This window comes from Podospora pseudocomata, chromosome 4 (assembly GCF_035222375.1).
Source record: "Podospora pseudocomata strain CBS 415.72m chromosome 4, whole genome shotgun sequence".
Lineage (NCBI taxonomy): Eukaryota > Fungi > Ascomycota > Sordariomycetes > Sordariales > Podosporaceae > Podospora > Podospora pseudocomata.
The window spans coordinates 2,766,046-2,790,541 of NC_085888.1; the positions used below are offsets into that span (position 1 = coordinate 2,766,046).

The following is a 24,496-nucleotide window of genomic DNA, read 5'->3' on the forward strand; positions in this document are numbered from 1 at the left end:
ACTAAGCCCGCCAAGGTTAACTTTTGGTCTACTTGGAATGCAGGTTCGTCGTTAGGTGCGGAAAGCGAAGAAGGCATCATGACGTTGTCTGAAGATTCAAAGCCACATCTCATTTGACTGCATCGAGCCTAGATGACAGTTTCGGGTGTATTCAACAGCTGGCCAGTGACGGTCGATACTCTGAAAGTTCAAGGTACGAAAAGCCACGGGGATCGGCTTGCTCCTGTAGATCCTGCTGGCGACCTTGACGGAACAGGAAGTGGTGTGTGTGTTCGTGTGACTCTGAGGTGAAGAGACCTATTCAAGGTGGGATGATGTCGTTGCTTTAGCTAAGCTTTCTAACTCCCAGTGACGATGACTACGGTTTCCCTGTGCGTTGTCATGTATGTGCCCTGCATTTAAGGGAACAAGTCTTTTATGGGTTGGGTATCAATCAGGTACAACGGCATACGCGCCCCTTTTGACGACGTCCCAGTTCACCGGTCCGAAACTTCTTGCGAAGACTTGCAGCTCACCGAAGAATGAGTTGTATCGCGGGTTCCCGCATGTGAGTCCCGAGGGAGCATGACCGTTCTCATCGATTCGTTGAATTGAGGCGAAAATGGTAGTAGTAAATACTGGTACCGGTGTCACGTATCAATATCTAGCAGCCAATCCAGTATATGAGGGGTTCCCCCAATTGAGGCTGGCTGTGGACGTGTACACCGGGACTCCGAGGCCCTAAAGCTGATTCGCCGCTAGATCGAAAAGGGGGGTGTTGTTGTCACTGCGGGAGCATGCCACTCAAGCTGTGACGGGACGAAACACTCAAATCGAGCCAAATCTCAGATGGGCATTCGACTGTGAGGGGGAGGCTCATACAGCCTTGTCAAGTCTTTTGGCTTCCGTCTGCCGCTGGCCCTCACGGCCCGCGTTTGGCACCTTTCCGACCCTCCTTCCCCAGGTCTGGCGTCATCTCCCTGGCCAAGACCAGTCTTGGTAGACAAGCTAGCAAAATTGCTCGCAGCCACCCCGAAATGCCTCGATATGCCCTTTGCAAGTGTTTTTTGAGAGGCTCTCTGCCTGAGCCTCATCATTGTCAATGAAATTGGGAAATGATGGAACTTGGTGGAGGTCAACTAACAGCATCGAAGCCGATGTGCCTTTTCTGGATTTTGCTGGATGTCGCCGCCGTCCTACCGGCGTTTTACACACCACCACAGCCTTGTTTATCTGAGCCCCGCGAGCATTTGATTCCTCGACAGTGCCGCCAAGTGGCCACTGCGAGGCTCTCCTGTCTTCCGCCATTGGCTGCCTTGACCTGTATGAGAACCCCCAACGCAGCTGCACGACTTCCTGCTCAGCCCAGGTCGATGTATCGGCCTGGAGATAGACGGACCACGTCAATCGTCTTTGATCTGCAGAAAGACAGCCGCTGGTCCGTCTATATCACTTCGAGTATGGCCGCCATTGACCAAGTGGACGATGAAGAAGACAACCAGTTCAAGATCGTCGTCTTCTCATCCAACAGAACAACACATCATTCCTTCGACAGCCTCGTCAGTGTGGTTTGTTCAAACCTAGAAGTCTGAAAGACAATCGTGTCAAATCAGCAACCATCCCATTTTCAATCAGACTCGCCACTTACTGCCCATCATGACGAAGCCGTGGGAACAGTACCGTGAAATCATCATAGCGGAGTACCGGGACAACAGGAAGCCACTCCATGAGGTCAAGAAGCTCATGGAGCAGCAGTACCGGTTCAAGGCGTCGTATGTTGCCCTCCCTCGGTCCTTTGAGATGTGGTGATTGTCCGTCCCTACGGATCATCATCTGATCTTGTGTTCATGGCGTCACATACGTTAGATGAATATGATATTCTGACCATTCTTAACAGTACCCGGGCCTATCGATCGCGGTTCGACAAATGGGGCATCCAGAAGTATTCTCGTCGCAGGCGTGGGAATTCCATGGGTGAGGACGGGGAAGGAGACGACACCCAATATCTTTCGCCTCATCAAAGCCCAGAACTCGAAGACAACAGATACCAGGCACGCTCACCAGCCATGACCCCAGGCGACCTGTACCACCCAGGATCCAGCGCGACGACACAGTCGAACGAGTACAGAGAGTGAGTCTTTTGGTTACTGGAAGCTCCATGCTCCAGAAATTCCCGGCCATTTTGCCCATATTTTGGATAGCTAATCTCATCCCGTTAGCCCTTTCATCAAGCCAGAACCTACAGTCCAGTACAGCCAATACAGCATGATGCCCATCCATCCGAGTGCCGAGGCAAATACCCACCTGTCACCCATCTCATACAATACATATTCGCATCACCAGGCCATTGGTTACCCATCTGACCAGATGTCCACCTATCATCACCGAGCGGGCAATGCTCTAGTCTCGGCCCAAACCTCGCCAAATCCCCAGAGCTACCAGGAGCCGTCTGCCGCCCACATGACGTATGGGTACTCATTCGACTACTCCAGGCACTGAACCCTGATCGCTTCCGGTTTTTACATGTTTTCCCACAGCACTTCCAACTTCCTTTGCATAAGTCGTGTCTCTGATTTCGGTGTCAAAACCTTTTGTATTATTAAACTGGTGGTTTCGCAGCCAGGCGGCTCGGGGCAGGTGATCCGCGGAAACAGGACGCGTAGAATAATTCGACAGAAGCGACAGCAAGTTGTGAACTACTCGGAGTCCAGGGGACAAAACTTGTTTCATTCTTTGACGTTTGTGGGGGCGTTGAGCTGTTTCTGGAGCAATCGGGGCTGGTGTGATTTTTTCCATAGTAGAGTGATAGTCATAGATTCAATCGTCGTTCTTAGTCCTCTTCGATGTCTTCCACACGGCGGTTGTTCCTCTCCCTCTTGATGTTGTTTGTGCGTCCAATGACTATGCTCGCATCGGGGTCGTCATCTTCCTCCTCCTCTTCAACATCTGAGGTTGCGTCGGCATTACGTCTCGAAGCCTCTGCCACTCGCTTCATTTTCCGAAGCATGACTTCGTCTGGATACAAGTCGGTGATTGTCAAGTCCTAAAGAGCAAAAATTAGTATGGGTAGGAAACTCGACACATAACGTGAACATGGACCCGTACCTTTGAGCAGCCCGGAACAGGGCATTGTGCCTTTCCACCGGAAGATCGGATGAAAGACATGATGGCATCTTTCTCAAAGGTGTGCTTGCACTTGTGATTGCTAAATGGCGTTTTGAAGGCCTGCAATGACAAGGGGCACTTGAGGTCAACAATTTCACGCTCGACAACAAGATCGTCATCCTCCTGAATGTCGGCGACATTCTTGACTGGGTTGCCATCCTCGTCAAACCAAGTGGAGGGATCCGGCAGCGGGATCTCGTTGTCGGGGTGCATGGCATCATGCCACGTCCTCTTGAAAGGAATGTAGTCGTTGTGGACAGCATACTTATCGTAAGCAGATAATCTGGAGTACTCTATCATCTTGACCTTTCGAGCTGTCCTTAGAGCATCGATGACACCAACGACTGGGGGAACATCCTCAGCTTCCTCCACCTCTTCGTCGTCGTCGTCGTCGTCGTCGTCATCGTTTGCAGGGCGCCGTTGCTGCCGTCTCTCTCTTTTAGGTTTCGGTTCAGGTCGAGGCTGCTGAGCCTTGACTGTCACTACCACGGACTCAAGAACTGTTTTGGTATCTTCGAATTCGGCACGACAGTCTATTACACGCCGCAAGGCTTGTTCGGATTTGTCTGTCAGTGTGCTGATGGTTGCCTCCAACTCAGCGACATATTCTTCGAGCTCTCTTTCAGCCTCGCTCTTGTCGTCGACACCTTCTGATCGACGCTTCTCCACATGCCGAGCGAGTTGCCTTCGCCGTTGAAAGAGCAGATCGTTGATACTGCCGACAGCCTTGATCAGGTTCTTTGAACATTCGTTGAGGTGTTTTTCGTACTGCCTCGCATCGCTGTCATTTCGCTGAGCTGCGACCAGCCTTTCCAATTTCGCTTTGTTTTCATCGTTCATCGGAAACGCCGGTGGCTCATACTCGGGCAGGGAGACGTCGTCGGACCCGACCGACGTAGCTGGTGCTGGCTCAGAGGGCCGCGAGCGTTGCAGTAGACGTGGCATGGTGACCTTGGAAGTTGTGGGGTCCGATAGACAAGATCACCGGGTTATGGTTTCCTAGAGCGCTGAATCGTGGTAAAGTAAGTCGACGGACTCGAGTTCAATCACTGTCGTGTATCCCGAAATTGTTTGGCCTTATTCTGTCGGGTAGAACCCGAGCACGGCTGACTGCGTTTATCGGTTCAAGAAACAAGATAGACGAAGGATTCGCCGAGGATTGGAGATCGGAACAAATCAGATATTTGACGGCTTCTGGAAAAATCGGTACTTTTTCGTTCGTCGATTGATTGATTGAGGAACGGGGAAGCTGAAAACGCGTGTGCAACGATACTCTCAGACGCGTCTGCCCCGCCCCTGCCAAAGTGATTTCTTGGCCCAGATAAGGTTTGGCTGCCAAGAGGGATGGGCCCCGCAAGCCACCTTACCAGATGTGGCTTAAATCCCCTCCATCGGGCAGTGTCATTGGCAGGGATGGTCGGCTGTCGGAACTGACCGAGAGCCTGGGCCCTCCCCGTTGGTTGAGTTGCACCGCTGTCAACCACAATTGGCCGAAGGTGAAGCAACTGCCAGAATCCCATGTCATCTTCAGCCTCATGTCGATGGAAAGCCGAGACCTCGGAGCTGCTTCTGACGACATCGCGCTGCTTCACCATCCTGAATTGTACCACGAACCAGGTGTACGGAATAAGGCAAGGTACTGATAACAGACGTGAAGGCTGCCTCTTCCGGCACCTGTCTCAGCCTGCCCATATGAGGCCCGAGACACTCATCCCACAACGCCGCCGCTATCACCAAAAAGCAAGGGCGCGGCGAAGGTTGGTCGATTCTTCGATTTCTTTCGCTTCCGTTCCCGCCGTTTCCCCCGTCGCTTCATCTATCGAGAATTGCGATCCGCTCGCCTGTCGCGCGACCGACGGCACACTGACAGTTTACCGTCATCTCTTTGTGCGCTCACCACCCGTCCCCGCCTGATCGAAGCGTCGGCCCGACCAGTTCTATTGTGGTCGTGTCGTTTGATAGATGCCCAGATGTGTAACAGCCATGTCCCGTGCGTCGTGATACCCTAGCTGCGCTGTCGAAAAGGGCGGCCAACCTCTTGTTGATATCGCCGATTCCATCAGACAGAACTGCCAGCGCCGAGTATAGTCAAGTCAGCTTGTCACCCGCTCACCTCTCACTCCTGGGCTGGGCCATGTGACATTGTGATGCACGGCGCCTGCCTTTATGCATCTCATATCTAGGAAACAAGGCAGAAAATCCAAGCCTTCGTGGAGGATGGCGGTCTACATTCCCCGTCTGTCATGCGGCTTGTTCCGCCATGCTGTCCTGCTAGAGAAGAAGATCTGTGATGGCTGACCTGTCTGAATTGCTCAGGCTCGTATTCAGTGCCAATACCATGGTCAGTTATGGCTGGGTTGGCACGAGCTCCCCCCAAGGGTCAATCGAGAGCTCTTTTCAGCAGCCCAGAGTGAAAGTGCCTTATGCGGTGAACAATGTGGGTCGATGCCGGACTTCTATCCAGCAGCCATAGGCCATACGGATGGTTTGCGGTGGTGGAGCGCTGGCGCCGTTTGTGAGCGTTGCCTTTGGCGAAGCGTGGAACCAATTCCTTGAGCCGATCCAAGGCTAAAGCTCGATGGCCCCAGATCTGGATGAGAACCGTTTTGCTGCAGCGATCGCCGAGCCCATCAGCGCAACCCTCATCGTCATTCCCGCAGCGCCCTCACATTCCACCCCTGCCAATGACCTGTTTTGCTCATCACGCAGCAGGACACTCTGTCAGTCGTGCAGAGGTGCGATTTCCCGCTCCTTGGTTGTCGCTTCGCGCGCTTCTGGGGGGCCGACGGACAGAAGAAAGCATGGCCTGAGGTGCAGATGCTGTTGTTCTGTTTTCCCTATCTTCCCCTGGTGGGAAATCCTGGTGGGAAACACCGGTAATGGATAACTCCAAGCTCCCCTAGTCCCCATCGGGACCCAATACTTTCTCGCTCTCACGGCGTTCAATCCTCAGGGCAGGGGTCTAGGGTGGAGGGTCCATTGGGTCCAGATCGTCAAGCACCCGCATGGCTGGGGCTGTTAGACCGTCCTTTGATATCACTCCGATCACAACAGCTGCCGATGCATTCAGCGATCAGGGACATGCATCGAAAGCACCAAATTCGCTCCCTTGGCCTGCTGGCCCCTCCAATATGGGCCAAAATGCCACCCTGGGCCACGTAGGGGAACACAGCGACTCGGTCAGCTCAGTATGGGTTTTTGGGATCGTGATTCATCCAACGGTATCGGCCCTGGGACAGTCCCTCTTTCCCCTCGTCCCCCGCGGCAATTGGCCCATGGCCTGTTGTTCTCCGGGCCCGTGCCTGGCGATATAGTTTTGGTTCTTTGTTTCCTTGCCCATCTGCTCATCTGAAGCTCGGGAAGCTTTGGCCGCCTTGTCACAAACCTTCCGTCATCCCGTCCGATTTCACACGGCCCCCGTCCCTGCCAACAAACCTCCGTGGATCTCGATTCCACGCAGACTTTGTGGTCGCCTTACCCAGACCACTGGGCCATGCTTTTGTGTCGGAGCACCACCGTATTGATCTCTTGATTAAATATCTTCATGTTCCGTTCCTCAATCCCTCATCCCCTTCTCCTTTGTTCGCCACCCCACAATCAGCATCATCATCACCCAGACCAGGAGCCCAGCGCCCTGCTTACAAGTCAACAAGAACAAGTGACGGCACAGGTTACACAGCGGGTTCCCTAACCCATTTGTCAAGCCATCATCCAGCACACGAACAGCGAGTCCTCGGACGTATACCCAGTCACCCACCTTTACCTGGATGTCTTGTTAGTGAAGGGGACATTTACTCGTTCCAGAACCGGCCTCGTACACCACAGTGCCACTGGCTTTCAAATCCACCGTGACGCCCAGCATGAGCAACCAGGTCAATACATGGGATGGCAACTCGTGGGAGGGTCGTGCTATCGAGGTAGACAACATTCTAGATCCTGATTGTCCGCCCCTGCTTACCAGGTTATTCTAGCACTATGGTGGGCGGCAGTTGGACACGCAAATCTACGATCCCATCATCTTTCCTGGGTTGTATTCCAACAGCGGTCTTGACATCATGTCGGTGCTGGTTCGTATTCCCTGACCATCTGCCTAGCTCGGTCTCAGATCATTAACAATGTGTAACAGATCTCTCTCCACTCAAGACCAAACCCCCAGGTGGACATTGGAGCTGTCGACATGTCGTGTCCCATCATCGTCTGCGACCTCTTGCGACCCGATCAGCCCATCATCTACGCATCAGACTCCTTCCTGGAACTGACAGGATACAACCGACCAGAGGTACTGGAGAGAAACTGCCGGTTCATGCAGGCCCCTGGTGGGCAAGTCAAGCCCAAATCGGCACGAAAATATGTCGACGAAAAGACAATCAAGAAGATGCGGAAATCGGTCGACCGGAACTCTGAGCTGCAGATCCCAGTCACCAACTTCAAGAAAGATGGTCAACAATTCACCAACTACCTGACCATGATTCCGCTACAGTTCAACAGCCACCAGTTCAACATCTCGGTCGGGTTTCAGTGCGAGATGAACGGATGAATCGAGCTTTCGAAATAGAGCGATGCCACGATGAGACATTCACCAGCAACCACATCATCGAGATTCGCTCAGGATCATTGTTTTCTTATTCAAATTGTGTCACACAGCAGGGATCGGCGTTCCGGATGCATCGAGCGACAATCTGATTTTTGTCTTTGCTTTTCTTCTCTGTTAAAACAAGGTGCTTTTAGGCATTATGATACCCCATTGACACGGTCAACACACGACCCTTTCTCTCCAGCTTCTATCGATTTGCAGGGTTTTTACTGCAAGTAGGGGCGGGCGTCTGGTTCTTACTACATTTTTATTCGGCATATACACATTACTGGTGTTTTCCTTTGGGAGCAAAGACGCTAAGGGTACAAACAAACCAGACACACAAACATGGGAAGGCGTTACGGCTTGAATGGATTGATACGACTCCTAGAATATGGAAGCCGTACATGGCCGATTTTGGAAATGGTCAGGGGACTTTTTAGCATTGGAATGGGAAATACGTTCAATGGCAGAGACGGACAGCTGGATGGGCGGAATATGGATGATAGGCCTTTGTATTCTCACCAATATGATGGGAGGGGTCGTTGCTACTCGGGATACGTGTACAACAAGGCAAAATCGAGCTGTCGTTATTGGCATTATCGCCAGTGATAGAACCTTGTCCCGGAACAATGCTGCCAGAATGAAATGTGCCAGTAGATCTCTGTCGCTGACAACCAGACCTTACTCTCCTAAAGGTGTAGCTTTTGGATATCCCGTCATGTGGCCTGGACAATGGCTCAAAAATGCTGGTAAAAAGAAGCAAGAACAACCAACTACCGAAAGCCCCTCTCCGACGCCATCGGCGGACGAAACCGTCCGCTCTCAGTCTCGCTCCCCTGACCAACCCCCCTGATCATATATCCACCCCAGCTCAGTCATGATCGCACCCTCGACATCCCCACTTGCGATCACTCACATCCCAAGCAAAAAGCCAAGCTCAGTAAAACCGTTTACAACTCCCTTTTGACTTTCTTTTTCTGATCTCAGATTATGCAAGACATAATTCCTCGTTTCCCAAGAGAAACAACACATCACGGAGAACTAAGCCGGACAAGTCACTTCCCAGGGTCCCCGACACACGTTTTCTGTGGTTATTATTCCACCCTTCTCCCTTACATCTTTCGGTGTCCAGAAGCGGGAGCAGCCGATACTACTTACCATCGAGTGGAAAAAACATGACGTGAGAAACATGAGAAACAACCAAAATCAGGCTTGGCGATCATGGAAGTCGATACCAGCTGCGATGATCAAGGAAACTGTTAGGCCAGCGCAGAAGAGATGGCAAACACGGGTCGGCACTTGAATGGATAAGCACAACCTGTATCTGCTGGCAGAAAATTGAGGGAATTACTGTAGCAGTTCTCGCTGTTTGCCGGGTGATGGGGTGACGGTGACGGCTAGGTACGTTAGGCATAATGGTCTGATGACTGGTCATAGGGGGGAAGTACGTACGTCAATCGCACTGCACTGGCGAGCAGGGGGGTGAAAGGCAAGGTTGATAGGGGAGCTGTTCACGCAGGACAGTGACGTTTCAGCTACAAGTGTCTGGATATTGAAGTTGATAAAAAGGAGCAAAACTGATAGGGGTAGACCTATTGTGGTAGTCTGATAAGGGTGTGCTTGGGGAGGCTGACGTCAAATGTTTTGTTTACACTTGTAGGCTATAACCCCAACCCTTGGCTTACCCCCTTTTGCCCCTTTTCCCATGCCGAGACTTCCGCTTACCTCACCTCCTTCGGGGGGTGTCCCCGCTTTCTCTCTCGTATTCCCTTGGTCTTGCTTTCTCCTTCTTTTCGTGTTGTTTTCAGCACCTCCACTGCTGAAACGTAATGGTTACCATAGCCGCACCACTCACGTCTTTGAGAACATCTTCAAGTTACCCCAGCTAATCTTGACGGGCCGGCTTCCACCTCCTCGAAACTGACAGCCCTTTCTTCTCATTCTGGCGTGCTCTTTAATCCTGTACAGTCGCAGAAAGATCCGAGATACCACAAGCCAAATGCAGGCCATCGAAGGCCATTTTCCTCGCCTCACACTGACTGTTCTGTTCCACCTACAGCTCACACTTGCAAACAGAAAGCGAGCGATCGATCTTTCCACCTACAGGTCTCCTCGTCTCTCACCAACACAGCTACACACAGTTGATCATCCGATGCCATCTATCGCTCCTTCACACTCCTTTACCGCAACGAAAAGAGAGAAGAACAGATACCTCTCCCTCGACATCTCCTCGCCCGCATCTCATTCAAAGACATCACCTCGACAGCCAAGCCGAAAGAATCTTCTCCTAACCACCTGAGCGACAAAAATTCCCACCCACGCCACATTTGTCGACCCGTTTCACCTCCCTCCCTCCAAGAGACCCATCAGACCCATCCTATCTATCCTACCAAGCCTGTCCAGCAAAGCAACTAGATCGATCGCATACCTCTGCCGATCTACAAAAACCTCCGTTGCCTGATCTCCTCTCCAACCTACCCAACTTACTTGACTGCTGTCGATCGCATAAATATGACAAGACTGACTGTATGATCACACCATCATCTGCTCAAGCAGCTACAGCCTCTCGACTACAAGAGAGCGACTGTCAGCTACCTACCAACGACCGACAATCGACGATGTGCGGTTAGTAATCATATTCTAGCACACTGACAAAGAGTCGGTAGCACTTTCGTAAGGTAACAGGAGATGATCGATTACCACGCCATTCCCAGTTGGCGGCACGAACAAGAACGGATGAGATTTTGGCCACTGCTGTTTTACCTTATTGGGGTTTACACAGTGGTGAGAATAGGTAGGTAGGTTAGGTAGGTAAGGCAGGTAAAAAGAAAGAAAGATTTGTTTGTGCGGCAGGGCTGGAGTGTAGGCGCGAATGGGGATGATGTCAGGCAGGCAACAAGCTGCGATTGGTCTTTCACAGGTCTGTTTTGCTCTTGTGGTTAGCTCTCTTGCTCTGGAATTGGTTAACCTGGGGTACTCCAATCCGAATAAATTCGATTCGGTTTGCTAGGCAGACTTAGGGTAGGCCCTTCGATAGTTAAGAGGCATATTCGGCTAGACTGTCGACTGAGCTGTCTACCTATAGAGCTGGAATCAAGGTCCAGAGGTGATTGTCGTTAAACTTATCGATAAATCACTCGATTAAGTCATCGAATGAACTTCTAATAGAGATAACATGGAGACTGACGATCAGGCTGTCGATTGAGCTCTTTGTTGAGCTGTAATTACTAGTCAAGTAAGCCTGCGGTTGTTAGGCTGCCTGTTGGCTGTGCTGTCTATCGATTAGCTTCAATCAATTGGATTGGATACCCAAGGTAGTCTATCGATTGAGCTGCCATCGATTAAGCGGTCTGCCGATTAAGCTGTCTGCCAAGTGATCTGCTGTCGATTGAGCTGTCTGTCGGTTGAGCTGTCTGTCGATTAAGCTGTCTGTCGATTGAGCTGTCTATTGATTGAGATGTATATTGATTGAGATGTCTATTGATTGAGATGTCTATCGATTGAGCTGCCTGTCAACTCAGTCAGTCGGTTGAGGTAGTTATTCCGAGCAGCCCTTACCGCTTTCTTATCCTCTCCATTAACCAGCCTATTATTCAGGGCTTGCTAGACTTATCAGCTTAATAAAGGACCATCGGCTACTTTAACACTGCCAGCTAGATACCTAGGTCGCATTTTATTCCTTCATCAACACTACAGTTACTTATTTTGTTCGATCGAAGTGTTTTACAATGGCTAGTTAAATTGCGGAGGATGTCGTCGATCCGGTCCTGGGTCCTTTTGGCGATAAAGCTGTCGATTACTTTAGCGATTGATCAAATATCTCGACAAGATAGCTAATAATTCTTTGAACTAATGTTGTCGGTTGCTTCAGCGGCCAAGTCACCATCATCTCACCAGTTGAGGCTTATCCTAAAGTACCGTAGTCTACTAAGTACCTAGGTTACCGAGTTAATCGTCGATTCAACTTACTTTATAGTTCATCTTTGACGATTGTAGGTCGCATACTGCTATTTCCTAAAGCCCCATATACCCTCATTACCCTCCCCCACATCCTTCGCACCACAAAGTCGAAGCGAGTGTTCTGTTTAACGGCTATTTATTGTCTTGTTCATTCCAGTCATCATCTCATCTACCCATCAACCCCTCTTTATCCCCCTCAACTCAGCGTAAAACTATTCGACACCCCCTCAAAAGCCTTAATATTCCCAATCAACGGCTTCGAATCACCATGATACCTCACCCTATACGTCCCCGCACTGTCCTCCGTCGCGCTCGTCTCCCAGGTAATCGTCACCTCGCTGTGCCCCAAAGCCCAGTTCGTCCTCTTCCAAGTATACACCAGCTTCCAATCCTCATCACTCAGCACCCTCGTCCACTGCCCATTGACCTGCTTCTCGACCGCGGCATACGTCCCCTCAAGTCTCAAGTTATTCCTCGGGTTCGCACCCTGGAATCGAACACTCACCGCCTGACCGCGGGTGTAAGACGCAACAGGCTGAGTGAGGACGGCCCCGAACTTCTTCCCGATGGGCTCGGCATCAAACGCGACGCCAGTGATGAAGCTGAGCGAGTTTTCGCGGTTGTCTGGGGGTGCTGGAGAGCCGAAAGTCGGCTGGGAGCTGGAAGACGACGAGAGATACGGCAGGCCGCGGAGGGTGAGGTTGACAAATGCGGGGAGCGCCCACTGACCAAAGAGAGTCGAAGCTCCTTCGTATCGCTGGATCTGGTACTCCTCTGGGGTTGTCAAGTAATGGGAGTAAGTGTTTGCTGGACCTCCCAATACGACGTAGGGTTCAGTTCCCAAGGACAGCTCAGAAGCAGCCGCGTTCTTCACAGCAGCCTTCCACCTTCTGCCAGCCATGGTGGTGACTTCGACAGGGGAGACAACGATGATGAACTGCCCCACACGGAAAGATTGAATATCCATAATGTTGGGGCTCCAGGCATAGGGGACGTCCATCTCGCCTACGTTGAGGAGGACAGGCTTGGGCTGTTGGCAGGCCTTTTGTTGGGGAGAAGGCGCCTTGAGCAAACCACCGACAACAGACCAGAACGGGTTGTTGGGCGCACCGGAGTCGCCCTGGGTGAAGTCAAATGCGCCGGGCCAGTCAGACGTGCCGGCAGCAAAGGAGTGTCCCAACGCAGCAGGGCAGGTTTGCACGAGAGTGCCGTTGGCAAGGGGGAAGGTGTAGTAGCGCATATCTTGGAAATAGTGGAACGAGCGGACAGAGGCGCCTGTGACAGGAGTCGATGAAGAAGCAAGAGAAGTCTAGAGCTGTCAGTTCAAGAACCTGCTGACGTCGCCAAAAGAAAACTCACATAGAGACTCTTAGCCCCATCAAACTGCCTCTGCGCAATAATCTCACAGCTCGCCACCCCCAAATCCAACTTCTCAAACGCCGGTCCCCTCGCCCGACAAGCCTGGCTCTTCCCGTCCGCACACGTACTCGTCTCAAAATCGCACATCTGACCGGACCCATCATCACACCAAGCGCCCAACACATTCGGCGACGAATCCCCCATATTTGCCTGCGAAAACCCAGCCACAAACCCTTCGGCAACCGCACTGTCACCCCTCACGCTCCTCTCAAAATAATAAGCCGCCAAACCCTTGTTATCCCCCGTCACATGGGTATTATTCCCCTGCATTGAAGTAGGATGGACCGGAAACCAAGTCAACACCCCGATATTCTTCCCATCCGATGCCCTCTGGAACCTCAACAACGTCATAATCTTTTCCACACTGTCATCCCCATACTGAGCCCGTTCCGCGGCAGGGTTGGCCAAGTATGAGTACAAACTCCGGTTGATGTTTGCGTCTTCGATTCTGGTGGTGCCAAAGTCGAGGTAACCCTCCTGAAGGCCCTCGTGCGCCCGCTTGACAGCCAAAACGGCGCCGTCGACGATAGCCTTGTAACTCTGCTTGTCGAAACCCAAGCTCGTGATTTGGGGGAGCAAGTAGTTGAACCAAGCTCCGGGACCAGAATGTGAATGTGTGCCGGTAACAGCCACATTGCCGGCTTTGTACATGCCGTACCCCGTCCCTTGGGCAGCGATGCCCTCCAAAATCCCACGGCGGACGGCGGTATCGCCAGACATGGTATCCAGAACAAGGTAAACAAACCGGTTGGCGGGGTTGGACACCTCCCCGATGATGAACGCGCGAGCGTATAATCGTTGGCGGAGACCAGTACCAGTTTGAGCTGTGTCGGCGTAACCAGCAAAGTTGATCTCTACCACCGGACCGGTGATATCTGCTTTGCCCACACCAATAAGATACTTGTCGCCGACTGCTCGTTTTTGGGAGCCATGACTGCTGCTGGGGAGGGCGGTAACTAGCTGCGTGAAGGCAAGAAGAGCGAACAGGAAAACGCTGGCAAACGTGGACACAATAGTCTGTCCTCTATTTGGCGACATTGCAACTGACTGACTTGACCAGACCGATCGAGCAAACGACCGACTTGGAGAAAGACAGAAAGAGAGGAGGAAGGGAAGAGGTGGTGTCCTGCGATCGTGCGGTTGGGGGGAAGCCGTCCACCTTTTAATCCAACCGATCTCCCATGATTCCCCAATCTCGACCACCACCTACCTTACCCGGCCGCTTCTCCAACGAGATTGGTCCACAAAGTTCCATGACAGTAACCATGGGTAAGGTAGCTCATACAACCTGCCTCAGTGGCCACTTGCACACGCTGCTTGAAGCTAACAAAAGGCCAAGTTGAGTGTAACCTCCCCCTCCCCCCTGTTAAGCTATTCCCGGTCTAACAAGTTCAGGTATCTCCAAAATAAAGCTAAAAGGTTGTCGATGCATTATTGGTTCTACGACGTGGTAATGTGCCTTCCCCACAAAAAGATATTCCGGGAAGTGGGCAGCAAAATCATCACCATATTAAGCCCTCCTCAGTAAAAAGGCATGTCGATCGGACGTGTTTTCCACTTATGACAGCCTTGACAGGATACTAGTGAGTCGAGAATGTAACTCTGCTTGCAGCGGTTATCTGTAAGTGCACACACACATACCTATCGAGACATCATCTGGACAAACGTTGCACTTGGTTCCCTCCTCCCCTCTGCTCTTCAGCAGCCAACCCCGCAGTCAGTCACTCGTTCGTTCTTTCCTTCTCTTTTTACTCCTGCCTCCTATTCCCATCCGCGTGATGCCTTCTCTCCTTCTCCCGCCGAGAGTTCTTGCACTTTTAGTCCCTTCCCAAGACACCACTTGCTCAACCACAAGGAAGCAACAACAGCGGCAGCTGCTCCTGCACCCCTGACAGCATAAACCTATCACGTTAGCGCATTCGCTTCCCGTCCCCCCTCCCGTCCAATGAACCAAACCGCCTGCAGCATCGATCAACACCTTGATTTTTATTGCTTTTCCCGTCTTCGTGGTGTGGAAGTGGCATGTCCGGTGATGCAATCTCGCAGTTCAGGAACCACATCCCATTGGGTGTACCTGCCTCCTTCCCGTCTTCAACAAATCCACTGTTCTTTTTCCAGGTTGGCAGCTGAAGAACAAGAACCGTTACACTCTCTTAACTGCGGGGACGCCTTCTCCCTTCTTTTGCACAGCGGCTTTCTTCAAAGTGACATCGTAACGAAATCCGCATCTAGCCGTAGGCGTCTTGTTACCTACCCTCTGGAAGTGGTCATGCGGATATATAACCCGAATCCGAATTGGTGGTTGACCATCCGAACCCGTGCTGTTACCTCTTGTCCCCATTCGATAAACAGATTTGGTAGATAGGTAGTTATCTGGGTGCCATTCGCTGGTTTTCCCATTTCTAGCGACCAGCCCCGTGTATGCACTCTGTACGCCAGCAGGTTGGTTGTGGTGGTGTCGTGTGGGTGCTAATCTTCAACGTCTTTCTGCCCAAGCCAACCAGATGCTCTTGTCACGGTTTTGTCACCATGGCAGTGGCAAGGGGGGAAATAACTTTTGAAAAGGCGCAACCTATCGGCATTGAGCATCTCGTCGAGAATGACATTTTTTTTCTCAGAGTGAAATTAGAATCATCCTCGGAATGTCCCCCTAACTTCTCATCTTCAGTTGGTGGTCGTGCGACTACCAACAACAACCCTGGCCTATATCCCTACCTACCCCAGCTCCAACCCTTGCTTCGACTGCAAAGAAAGCCAAGCCTCACCGATGACACCGTCCCTGAAGTCTCGCTTGCGCGAGGGGCCAGCGGCGGGGAGGAGTAGGTGCAAACCAACCCCGCTCACGATACCATCACACTCACTTGCTCACGTGGTCTGCATTCGATGGTCAGAAAAATAGTGAGGGTATCACAGCTATTCCATTCCCTTCCATCTTCAGGCGTTCAATCAGCATATACGCTACCGATACAGCACCTCTCTTCCTTCTACCGATCATACACAGCAACACCACAACAACCACCAACTTTCCCACAATCCACCCACCCACCTCTTCTCACTTCGACAGTCCCATCTTCGCACTAAGTCAGCATCCTCCTCCTCTTGATCCGTTCCCCACCTTCTCCCTCTTTCCACATCGGTATAAGATATATGGTATATGTTATAGCAAAAATAAGTAACCGCGCAGGTAAATCTCCTTCTCCTCAGTCAGTCGCTCACCAAACCTTCCAACCTTGTAACATCCATCCATCCCACCCCCCCACCTTTTATCCTCCAAAACCACTTTTCACATCGAACTCCAACTCATCTCACAATCATCAAAACAGAACGAGAATAAAACCACAGGAAACAATAAAAAAAAAGCTACTAGAAAGATTTCCCAGCCCCTTGCTATGCTAAAAGCCGTCGCCACCCCCGTCCTTTTCACTCCGATAAGAGAAGAAAAGAGAAGAAAAGAAAGCCACGAAAAAAAAATACGAAGACTATGTAAAGAATAATAAACATATCCCGCTTAAGAAATATACATGGTGTTATGAATGAGAATGAAGCCCTTGACCCCCCAGAAAAAAGAAAAAAAACTCCCATAAACGCCTCCTTGTCTCGCCTTGTGCAATGAATATGTGTTGTCGCTTCCCATAATCCCTTGTTTCCCCGCCGCCATTTGCCTCATCCCTCGGGATGAAGCAGCCCTCCCGTTTCATATACTCGCTGGTATGCTTTTGAAAAAACACACGTGCCCCGTTGTCGTCATCTTTCCCGAAAACAAAGAGAAACCCAAAAAGGAGCCGAACCCCCATTACCCTTCTCTTATACTCCCCTTCCCCGCTGGCCTACCGTCGCTGTTGAAAAGCGAGAAAGAGAAGAAGAAAAAAGACACTTTTCCTGTCCCCCCCTCCCAAGAATCTTTCCCTTCGTGATCGATGAAACCCATGAAAAACCGTTGAATCGGCAATGTGTGCTGTTTAGGTGGATATACATTGGTGTGTTTGCGTGTGTGTGCATGAATGTTTATGGTGGCGGTGGTTGGTATCGTTGTGGTATCAAATGAAAAACAGTGCCGCGTCGTCGTGCTGTCCCATGTGGGACTGTCGCTTGGTTCTAGAGACAAGAAAGAAATTCCCGCTTATTTATAGAGGTGGTCGAGCATCATGTCCTTTCCCTGCTACTTATTCTCAGTTAGCTCCGGTGTTGCTGAAAGCACATGCTGGTTCAGATTCCAAGTTGGCCGCTGGGTTCGACTACATTTTCCTGAAGGTTGACAACGAGCTGGTGCAGACAACGCTTTGTTGCGGCGTCATCCCGAAGGACGGCGGCAAAAGTGTTGTCTCGCAGAGGCTCTGGGAGGCACTGACGCAACGCCTCACGGGCTCTCGCATTATCGCTCAACCTGTTGCGCACCTAGTCAGCGTGACGCTGGTAGACAGCGACCAAGGAGTACTCACCTAAGGAAGCATCGCACAACATGCTTCAGGAGCCTAGCCGTTTGCTGTTCGACAAGCTGGCCCACCATGTTGCTCAACACTGTCCCGACCGCATAGAATCGCTCGTATGTGGCGCAAATATAGTTGAGGCCGTTGTCGTCGAGCAGAATCTTCTGGACAATGAAAATCGCCACCGTCTTGCTGAGCTCGGACCCCGTCTCCATGATGCGAAGACACAGAGGAATGATCTCGGTGGTCAACAGGAAGTTGATCACCTCAGTCGAGTCATTCTTAACCAGCGCACCGATCACTCCCAACGACGTGAGCCGCAAGTATTCGAACGGCCTAGACTTGGAGGTTGTGTTGAGGAATGGATACAGGAAAAGAGGAATATGAGCTGGAGGGTATGTCAGCAAGCATATCAAAAAACAATAAACTATAGCCGGCGCGCCTTACCGCTTAGGAACAATGTGCGTGTCTCGTTGTGCGACGCAACACACTGGAGGAGAGCCAGCGCGTTGCACACTCTGTTGGAAGCCGCCGCAGTGAGTTGCGATGGGTTCAACAAGCTGTACACGCTGATGATCTCTTGAAGGAGCGAAGTCATGACGCCTAATGTCACTTGTTAGCCTAAAGTATGCCAGAGAAAGGAGGAGGCGGGGATGTCCTACCAAACGAGTGCCACAAGATAAGTGCCAACTCGGGTACCTGTTCCCGCTTCTTGCTGAGCTCCAACAAGGCCGCCTCACGCGTGTTCTCATCAAGCAGATCGGCGATGTACTGCAGTGTCCGTCTATTGTCCTCCGAGACGGACGCATCCAACGAGCTCTCCTGCGCGTGGCTCTGCGCCAGGGCATTGACGCCATTGTGAGCGCCAGCCAGGCGGTTGTGATATTGCTGCTGGGCCACATTCACAGCACCCTGAGCAGCGGCCTGGACGTGGTGCTGGTGCGATGTCTGCTGGTGCATCCAGGCCGAGTCCGCCTGGGGATACTGGTGGTGGCCATATACGTGCGGGTTGGGCATCATCTTGTCGGCGGTGGAAGCGCGTGATTGTGCTGGCGTAGCGAGAGAGGCAGATGAAGAGGGGGGTAGGTAGCAGGTAGCGGTTGCGCGATGTGAAATTGTGGAGATAGCAGACAGGATAGGTATGGTGGTTTCTTTTCTGTTATCTAGTATGGCCGGTTTGCTGAGAAGAAGGTGGGACAGTATCGAGAGTGGGCGCGGACGTCATGAGCTGGGTGCTTGTCGGTCGGTGGTTTGTGTGGTTGAGTGGAAGCTTGGTTGGAGGGGTGGTTAAAGATGGGAGTTTCTTGTCGGGCAGGGTTGCTGCTGGGTGGAGGATGTATCGAAGCGTCCAGAGTTCAGAGCCGCACTTTGACGGCGGTTTTCGGCTGTCGAGCACGGGCCACTGTGGGGGATATTCTCTTGCTCCTTGGCTTGGGCCTATTGGGTTGGGCTGCTCCTTTATCTTGGCAGCCAAGATGGGACTGGCCGTTTGTAAAGCTCGTCCGTCTGCTCTTTGTGTAACGTCCGGAGAATTCCTTCCTTGTGTCCGGCTGCAGCAGCTGGTCATCTTCCTCACTTGCATTGCATCATGTGGCCAGGGTTTCTGTCGTCCTATTTACTTGCTCCCTATTCACTTGCTCTCTAATCACTTGCTCCCTAATCACTTGCATCCTATCTAGTGTCATTGTAAAGAGCATCCAGGTTAAATATCACTACAGAATAGATAGCTAATAGGAAGAAGAGAAATACTGAGAGCTGAACCAGGCCTCAATATAGTAACCTTTTAAAACGCCCAAATCAAACCCCGCCAAACCTGGTGCTCTGGACCGCAGAGACTATCAGACCTCTAGTCTACCCAAGGGATATCTATCTATAGCAACCAGCCCTAGTATAACTCCCAATACCAAAACAAAACAATCAACCATAACACCATCCCAATGCAATGCCTCCTCCCAGCCCAATCCCCTTTTCCTTTCCCAAAACTACAAAAATACAAAGAAAACAACCGCAACCCCCCCAAGAAGCAACGCCGAAACAGCCCCAGGATGAGCCTCCTTCATCGCTCCACTCCCAACAACCACAATCGCCGGCCCAGAGCTACTAGAAGAAGCTAAATCGATGCTCTCGGCTCCCAAAGCGGCGGCGGCAGCCGTTTCAACGCTGGGCGAGTCGTTCATCCCTGCCTGAGCCGCAGCAGCAGCAGGTATCGTTCCGTTCCCAGCCGACGTCGTGGCATCGATCGGGTATATTACCGTCAGTTTGAATACTGATGTTGGTGCGCTGCCAGCCGTGTCAGCATTCGTCGGGGAAGGAGTGTTATCAGTCATGGAGGAGGTTATCGGACCTGTTCCGCCGTTGCTACCTTTACCGTCTTTTCCCTCACCCCCACCAGATGCCGTTGACGTGGGCGCAGGACGCCTGTTGTTGTCGTCGTCGCCGTTGGATCCGGCGTCTGTTGTGGTCTGCGAGCCGCCTTCGCTACAGGTGCTGCATGGGCTGTTGGGGTCTTTGCCCTCGCCGTTGTTGTTCTCTCCGTTTTGGCCGTCGCGATTGCCTCCGTTGCCCATATTGTCCTTGTTGTCCTTGTTGTCCTTGTTGTCCTTGTTGTCCTTGTTGTCCTTATTGTCCTTGTTTTCTTTGGAGTCAGTGCCGCCAGTGGATGTGTTGTTTCCGCGGCCACCGCCCATGTTGTTGCAGTCGCCTCCCGGGCGCTGGCAAGGGCTATCAGAGCCGGACCCAGAGCTGCCTCTATCTTCGCCGTTGCCGTTATCCTTGTCCTTGTTATCCTTATTGCCCTTGTCCATACCGTCCATGCCATCCTTATTGTCCTTGTTATCACGGTCGTTCTGGTCATCATCACCAGAGCCCCCTCGAGAGCCACCAGATCCATAGTCACGGTTGTTGCCATCTCGGTCCTTATCATCCTTATTCTCACGACCATCATCGGTGCTGCCACGATCTGAACCAGAACCAGAGTCGCCCTTGTCTTTTCCGTCCTTGTTGTCACCACCGTGGATGCTCTCGCAGATATCGCATGGCTCCTTGTTGTCAGATCCCGAGTCACCACCATTGCGCCCGCCGTCTCTGTTATCGTCAGAGCCGGCGTTGCCGGAGCCGGAGCCGTTGGAACCGCCCTTGTTGTCCTTGTTATCCTTGTTGTCATTATCCCCACCGCCATTCACGCTGTCGCAAATATCGCAGGGCTCATCATCACCGTTTCCATTCCCATTGCCGTTGCCGTTAGCGTTTCCGTTGTCGTTTCCTCTACCGTTTCCATTGTCATTTCCGTTACCATTGCCGTTGTTGTCTTTATTATCACCACCGTTGATCTGGTCACAAACATCACAGCCAGGGTCCGATCCTGACCCTGACCCCGACCCGTTGCCAGATCCTGATCCAGAACCACTACCAGATCCAGACCCAGATCCCGACTCCGACCCAGAATCAGCTCCAGCACCAGCAGTAGCACTCGCCCCCGCCTCCGCCCCAGCAGTAACAGTAACCGTCACCGTAACCGGCTCAGGAGTAGCCTCACATCCTGCTCCTGCTCCCGTAGTATCAGCGACCATAATCGTCGACACAAACGTAATCGTAGACGTAACCGCCACGTTCGCCTCGTCAGTAACAGTGATGGTAACCTCCTGCGTGAGCGTCGTAAGAGCCCTTGATGCCCCCGCCGTAGCGTTAGCACCTGCCCCAGCACCAGCACCAGCACCAGCATCTCCAGTGCCAACAACCCCCGGATTGGGGAGGACACCAGGGGCAACGGTAGTGGTGATGACGGTAGGTTGCCCGGCGGCGTCGGTTGTGCTGATGGTGGCGATTGTTGCTGCTGCTCCTGCACCGGCGCCAGCATCGGCGGTAGCGGTGGCGTTTGCTGCTGCTCCGGCACCGGCATTCGCATCGGCCCCGGCCCCGGCACCGGCACCGGCTTCCGCTCCGGCACCAGCACCTGCAGTAGCGGTAGCGGCAGCATCTGCTCCAGCAGTGGCAGTAGCACCAGCGCCAGCACCAGCATTCGCATCAGCGCCCGCACCCGCACCTGCAGAAGCCCCAGCACTAGCATTTGCACTGGCTGCCGCTCCGGCATTAGCACCAGCACTGGCGTTAGCATCAGCTCCTGCGTTGGCACCGGCTCCGGCGCTGGCAGTTGCTGCTGCGTCTGTCCCAGCTCCGGCATTGGCATCAACCCCGGCTCCTGCTCCGGCAGTAGCATTGGCGGCAACATCGGCTCCGTCACCCCCAGCGAGAGTAGAAGTGACAGTTGCGACGGCTCCAGCAGCATCAGTTGCTGTGATGATTGTGACAGCTCCTGCTCCGGCTCCAGCAGCACCGCCAGCCAAGGTGGAAGTGAGGGTTGCTACCGAACCGGCGGCATCAGTGGTGGTGATGACTGTCACCGCGGCATCTGCCCCAGCTCCTGCGCTGGCAACGGCACTGGCACCAGCGTTGGCATCAGCACCTGCACCTGCACCAGCGGTAGCATTGGCAGAGGCATCAGCTCCAGCAGTGGCACCCGCTCCGGCAGCAGCGATGGTAGATGTGAGAGTAGCCACCTGACCGTCGGCACCGGTGGTGATGATTGTGGTGACTTGTTCTCCTCCGGCAGCAGCGCCAGCCCCGGCATTTGCATCGGCACCAGCACCAGCAGTAGCATTACCAGCTGCTCCAGCCTCGGCCCCAGCCCCAGCAGTTGCGTTACCAGCAGCACCGGCCCCGGCTCCAGCAGTGGCAGAAGCATCAGCCCCAGCTGTAGCTGTAGCCGTAGCCCCAGCAGTGGCAGAAGCATCAGCACCAGCCTCACCCCCTGCTCCCGCTCCGGCATTCCCATTAATCGTCTCATTAACCATCACCAACCCACTCCCCACAACCCCACTCGTAACACCACACCCCTCCAAAAAGCCCTGCAAGTCAAACCCCCCCCTCCCCTCCCCTGTCTCACTCCCCGCAATCTCCGCCAACCCAATCTGAACCCCCTCCTCAATAACCAACGGCTGAGGCTGGGTATACAGCATAGTAATCATCATCACCTGCCCCGTCCCATTCCCCCCATTGACCATCATAAAGGGCACCAGCGGGTTCGTCTCCGACGTCAACACCGGGTTCTCAAAATCCCGCAGTCTCAGCCCCGACTGGAGGTACGTCAAGGACAACTGTGCTGCTGCAACGAGCGAAGTGGGATCGAAGGCTGCAAAGGAGGAGATATTAAGAGACATGGAGAGACCAACGGCGAGGTAAGTTCTGTTGAGGGCTCCCTGAGGAAAAAGGAGGATTGGTTCTTGAGTGAGATCTACAGGGGGGGTTAGTTATCAGAGGAAGAAACAAAAGGAGTGGAGGAAGGGGGTATACCGTCAAAGGTGCATTGCCCTCCGGGCGGGAGGATAGTATTCCCGATTTTCATGAGGACATTCTTTGGTTGGGTTGGCTGCTGGGCATCGCCAGCGCCATTTCCAGCGCCATTTTCACCACCTTGTCCGTTGCCGGCTTGTCCTTGACCGTTGCCGTTGCCATTTCCATTGCTGGATCCGCCACGGAATCTCCCTCTCCATCTACTCCTCCAGCTTTGACCTCTTCCACTGCCGCTGTACCCTCCTCCATATCCACCCCCATAACCACCGCCACCACCATTAAACCCAGGACCGGCAGCGGTAGGGTCAAAGTTCTCCCCGTTTGGACCAGGGCCGTCAACAGCTGTGTTGAATTCGCCATCTGGACCAGGGCCGTCGACATTGTTGTTATTGTTGCCATTGTTGCCACTTCCAAACCCAAACCCAAAGCTCCCACCAAAGAACCCACCTCCCGGGGCACGAGAGAAAAGCCCTGCTTGGGCTGTAGAGCCCAAGAGGGAGACGGCAAAAACGGGCAGCAGTCTCATTTTGGGCCGCTATCCCTCTGTTACCAAAGCTGAGATAAGACGATGTCGTGTAATGTCAAGTAGATAAAGAGACAAAAGAGAAAAGTATATCAAAAAAAAAAGAAAGATGAAGGTGTGTAACCAAGCATAGGGAGAAGAGAAACGTAACTAAATTCCTTCTTGTGATACTTGGTCAATTGAGAATTCAAAAATGCGAAGAGAGAAGAAAACTCTGGATGATGGGACGAAAGGAGAAAGAAAGTCCTGGGGATAGGCCGCCTTGAATATCACCTCACTTAACCTGGATACCAAGCCAAGGTCGACCTGTCGTGACGGACCACTACGCGGACGAAATGGAACAAGCACAAGGTCTTGATACAATCAACCTGGTCAACGGTTGAGAGCCCATTCCTAGCATAGAACTTACATAACGTTCCTTGCATAATGTGAGGATAAGGTGGCGGTCGGCTTGAAGTTGACCCTCATCTGAGCAACTCTATCTTGCTTTCAGTAGAGACGGGACAAGTTAGATGAGAAGGGCAAAGGACCACAAGTTTGGTACTGGGGACCAGATGGGGACCCCGGCCCGGCCGTCCTGTGATGGGGACTAACAGCACTTGCTGGCATTTGTGCTGTGTAGATGATGGATAACAGGGAGAACGAGTTTCCGTTGGAGACTTCTCCAAAGTATGGCTGTGGGATGTGCTGCTAGCCGGTTTCAGTAGCTCAGTGTATGGCAGGCCAACCACTAATGTGCGCTGTGTCCGGGCTTCCAAGGCCGGTCGGGCCTGATCTGTTTGGACTTGGATTACCGGCCGGCCCGGGCTCCGGACTGGGCTAGGTCTAGGACCAGATGAACATTCACGATGAGAGATCTGCACTAGTTGGCTTCACTTGAGATGTGAGTCGTGTTGGCTGGATATAATGACTAAGAGAGGTCTGGACAAACAGACCCCAAACGAGACAAGCATGGCAGTGCCCAAGTGCAAGTCTAAAGTGCCGGTTGGGGACGGGAGCTGGGGGCTGTGGCAAGCTAAGATCTGAGATCTCCCCTTCCCGCCTGTCATCATAAATTTGCGGAAGATGTTCTTGGAAGCGGTTTGGCCTGGCTGGCCT

General features: G+C 52.6%; 6 protein-coding genes across 6 annotated transcripts; 2 read left to right on the plus strand and 4 right to left on the minus strand.

Moving 5' to 3' along the window:
- The first annotated feature begins 837 nt into the window (after positions 1–837).
- Positions 838–2,664, plus strand: QC762_406980 (uncharacterized protein). Its single transcript, XM_062890151.1, has 3 exons — positions 838–1,751; positions 1,877–2,110; positions 2,199–2,664. The coding sequence occupies exons 1-3, from the start codon at positions 1,636–1,638 to the stop codon at positions 2,476–2,478; spliced, it is 630 nt and encodes a 209-aa protein (XP_062743821.1). The 5' UTR covers positions 838–1,635; the 3' UTR covers positions 2,479–2,664.
- On the minus strand, positions 1,276–5,258 carry QC762_406970 (uncharacterized protein). The gene is made up of 3 exons (XM_062890150.1): positions 3,085–5,258; positions 1,660–3,022; positions 1,276–1,567 (listed from the first exon to the last, which is right to left on the minus strand). Exons 1-2 carry the CDS (start codon positions 4,087–4,089, stop codon positions 2,810–2,812), a joined length of 1,218 nt encoding a protein of 405 aa, XP_062743822.1. The 5' UTR covers positions 4,090–5,258; the 3' UTR covers positions 1,276–1,567; positions 1,660–2,809.
- Positions 4,903–11,495, plus strand: VVD (Vivid protein light receptor). Its single transcript, XM_062890149.1, is given in 6 exon segments — positions 4,903–6,056; positions 6,075–7,061; positions 7,116–7,211; positions 7,268–9,376; positions 9,585–11,254; positions 11,318–11,495. The coding sequence occupies 3 exon segments, from the start codon at positions 7,005–7,007 to the stop codon at positions 7,679–7,681; spliced, it is 567 nt and encodes a 188-aa protein (XP_062743823.1). The 5' UTR covers positions 4,903–6,056; positions 6,075–7,004; the 3' UTR covers positions 7,682–9,376; positions 9,585–11,254; positions 11,318–11,495.
- Positions 11,473–14,824, minus strand: QC762_406950 (uncharacterized protein). Its single transcript, XM_062890148.1, has 3 exons — positions 14,741–14,824; positions 13,040–14,667; positions 11,473–12,989 (listed from the first exon to the last, which is right to left on the minus strand). Exons 2-3 carry the CDS (start codon positions 14,135–14,137, stop codon positions 11,877–11,879), a joined length of 2,211 nt encoding a protein of 736 aa, XP_062743824.1. The 5' UTR covers positions 14,138–14,667; positions 14,741–14,824; the 3' UTR covers positions 11,473–11,876.
- Positions 14,825–17,026: 2,202 nt separating this feature from the next.
- Positions 17,027–18,973, minus strand: rcd1 (RNA-binding protein, CCR4-NOT complex subunit Rcd1). Its single transcript, XM_062890147.1, has 4 exons — positions 18,189–18,973; positions 17,974–18,129; positions 17,539–17,914; positions 17,027–17,483 (listed from the first exon to the last, which is right to left on the minus strand). Exons 1-4 carry the CDS (start codon positions 18,544–18,546, stop codon positions 17,306–17,308), a joined length of 1,068 nt encoding a protein of 355 aa, XP_062743825.1. The 5' UTR covers positions 18,547–18,973; the 3' UTR covers positions 17,027–17,305.
- Positions 18,974–19,508: 535 nt separating this feature from the next.
- QC762_406930 (uncharacterized protein) lies at positions 19,509–22,376 on the minus strand (the record flags this gene model as incomplete). The annotated part of the gene is made up of 2 exons (XM_062890146.1): positions 19,509–20,788; positions 20,813–22,376. 2 exons carry the CDS (start codon positions 22,374–22,376, stop codon positions 19,509–19,511), a joined length of 2,844 nt encoding a protein of 947 aa, XP_062743826.1.
- Positions 22,377–24,496: the final 2,120 nt, after the last annotated feature.

Bases quoted from the DNA above. Each gene is read 5' to 3' on its own strand.
- QC762_406950 (XM_062890148.1), bottom strand. From the start codon at position 14,137: ATGTCGCCAAATAGAGGACAGACTATTGTGTCCACGTTTGCCAGCGTT. The intron at 12,990-13,039 runs GTGAGTTTTCTT...TGACAGCTCTAG, and splicing joins ATGGGGCTAAGAGTCTCTAT to ACTTCTCTTGCTTCTTCATC.
- QC762_406980 (XM_062890151.1), top strand. From the start codon at position 1,636: ATGACGAAGCCGTGGGAACAGTACCGTGAAATCATCATAGCGGAGTAC. The intron at 1,752-1,876 runs GTATGTTGCCCT...CATTCTTAACAG, and splicing joins CAGTACCGGTTCAAGGCGTC to TACCCGGGCCTATCGATCGC. The intron at 2,111-2,198 runs GTGAGTCTTTTG...TCATCCCGTTAG, and splicing joins CAGTCGAACGAGTACAGAGA to CCCTTTCATCAAGCCAGAAC.
- VVD (XM_062890149.1), top strand. From the start codon at position 7,005: ATGAGCAACCAGGTCAATACATGGGATGGCAACTCGTGGGAGGGTCGT. The intron at 7,062-7,115 runs GTAGACAACATT...AGGTTATTCTAG, and splicing joins GGGAGGGTCGTGCTATCGAG to CACTATGGTGGGCGGCAGTT. The intron at 7,212-7,267 runs GTTCGTATTCCC...AACAATGTGTAA, and splicing joins TTGACATCATGTCGGTGCTG to CAGATCTCTCTCCACTCAAG.
- QC762_406970 (XM_062890150.1), bottom strand. From the start codon at position 4,089: ATGCCACGTCTACTGCAACGCTCGCGGCCCTCTGAGCCAGCACCAGCT. The intron at 3,023-3,084 runs GTACGGGTCCAT...TTTGCTCTTTAG, and splicing joins CTGTTCCGGGCTGCTCAAAG to GACTTGACAATCACCGACTT.
- rcd1 (XM_062890147.1), bottom strand. From the start codon at position 18,546: ATGATGCCCAACCCGCACGTATATGGCCACCACCAGTATCCCCAGGCG. The intron at 17,915-17,973 runs GTAAGGCGCGCC...CATACCCTCCAG, and splicing joins ACGCACATTGTTCCTAAGCG to CTCATATTCCTCTTTTCCTG. The intron at 17,484-17,538 runs GTGAGTACTCCT...GGTGCGCAACAG, and splicing joins GTTGTGCGATGCTTCCTTAG to GTTGAGCGATAATGCGAGAG.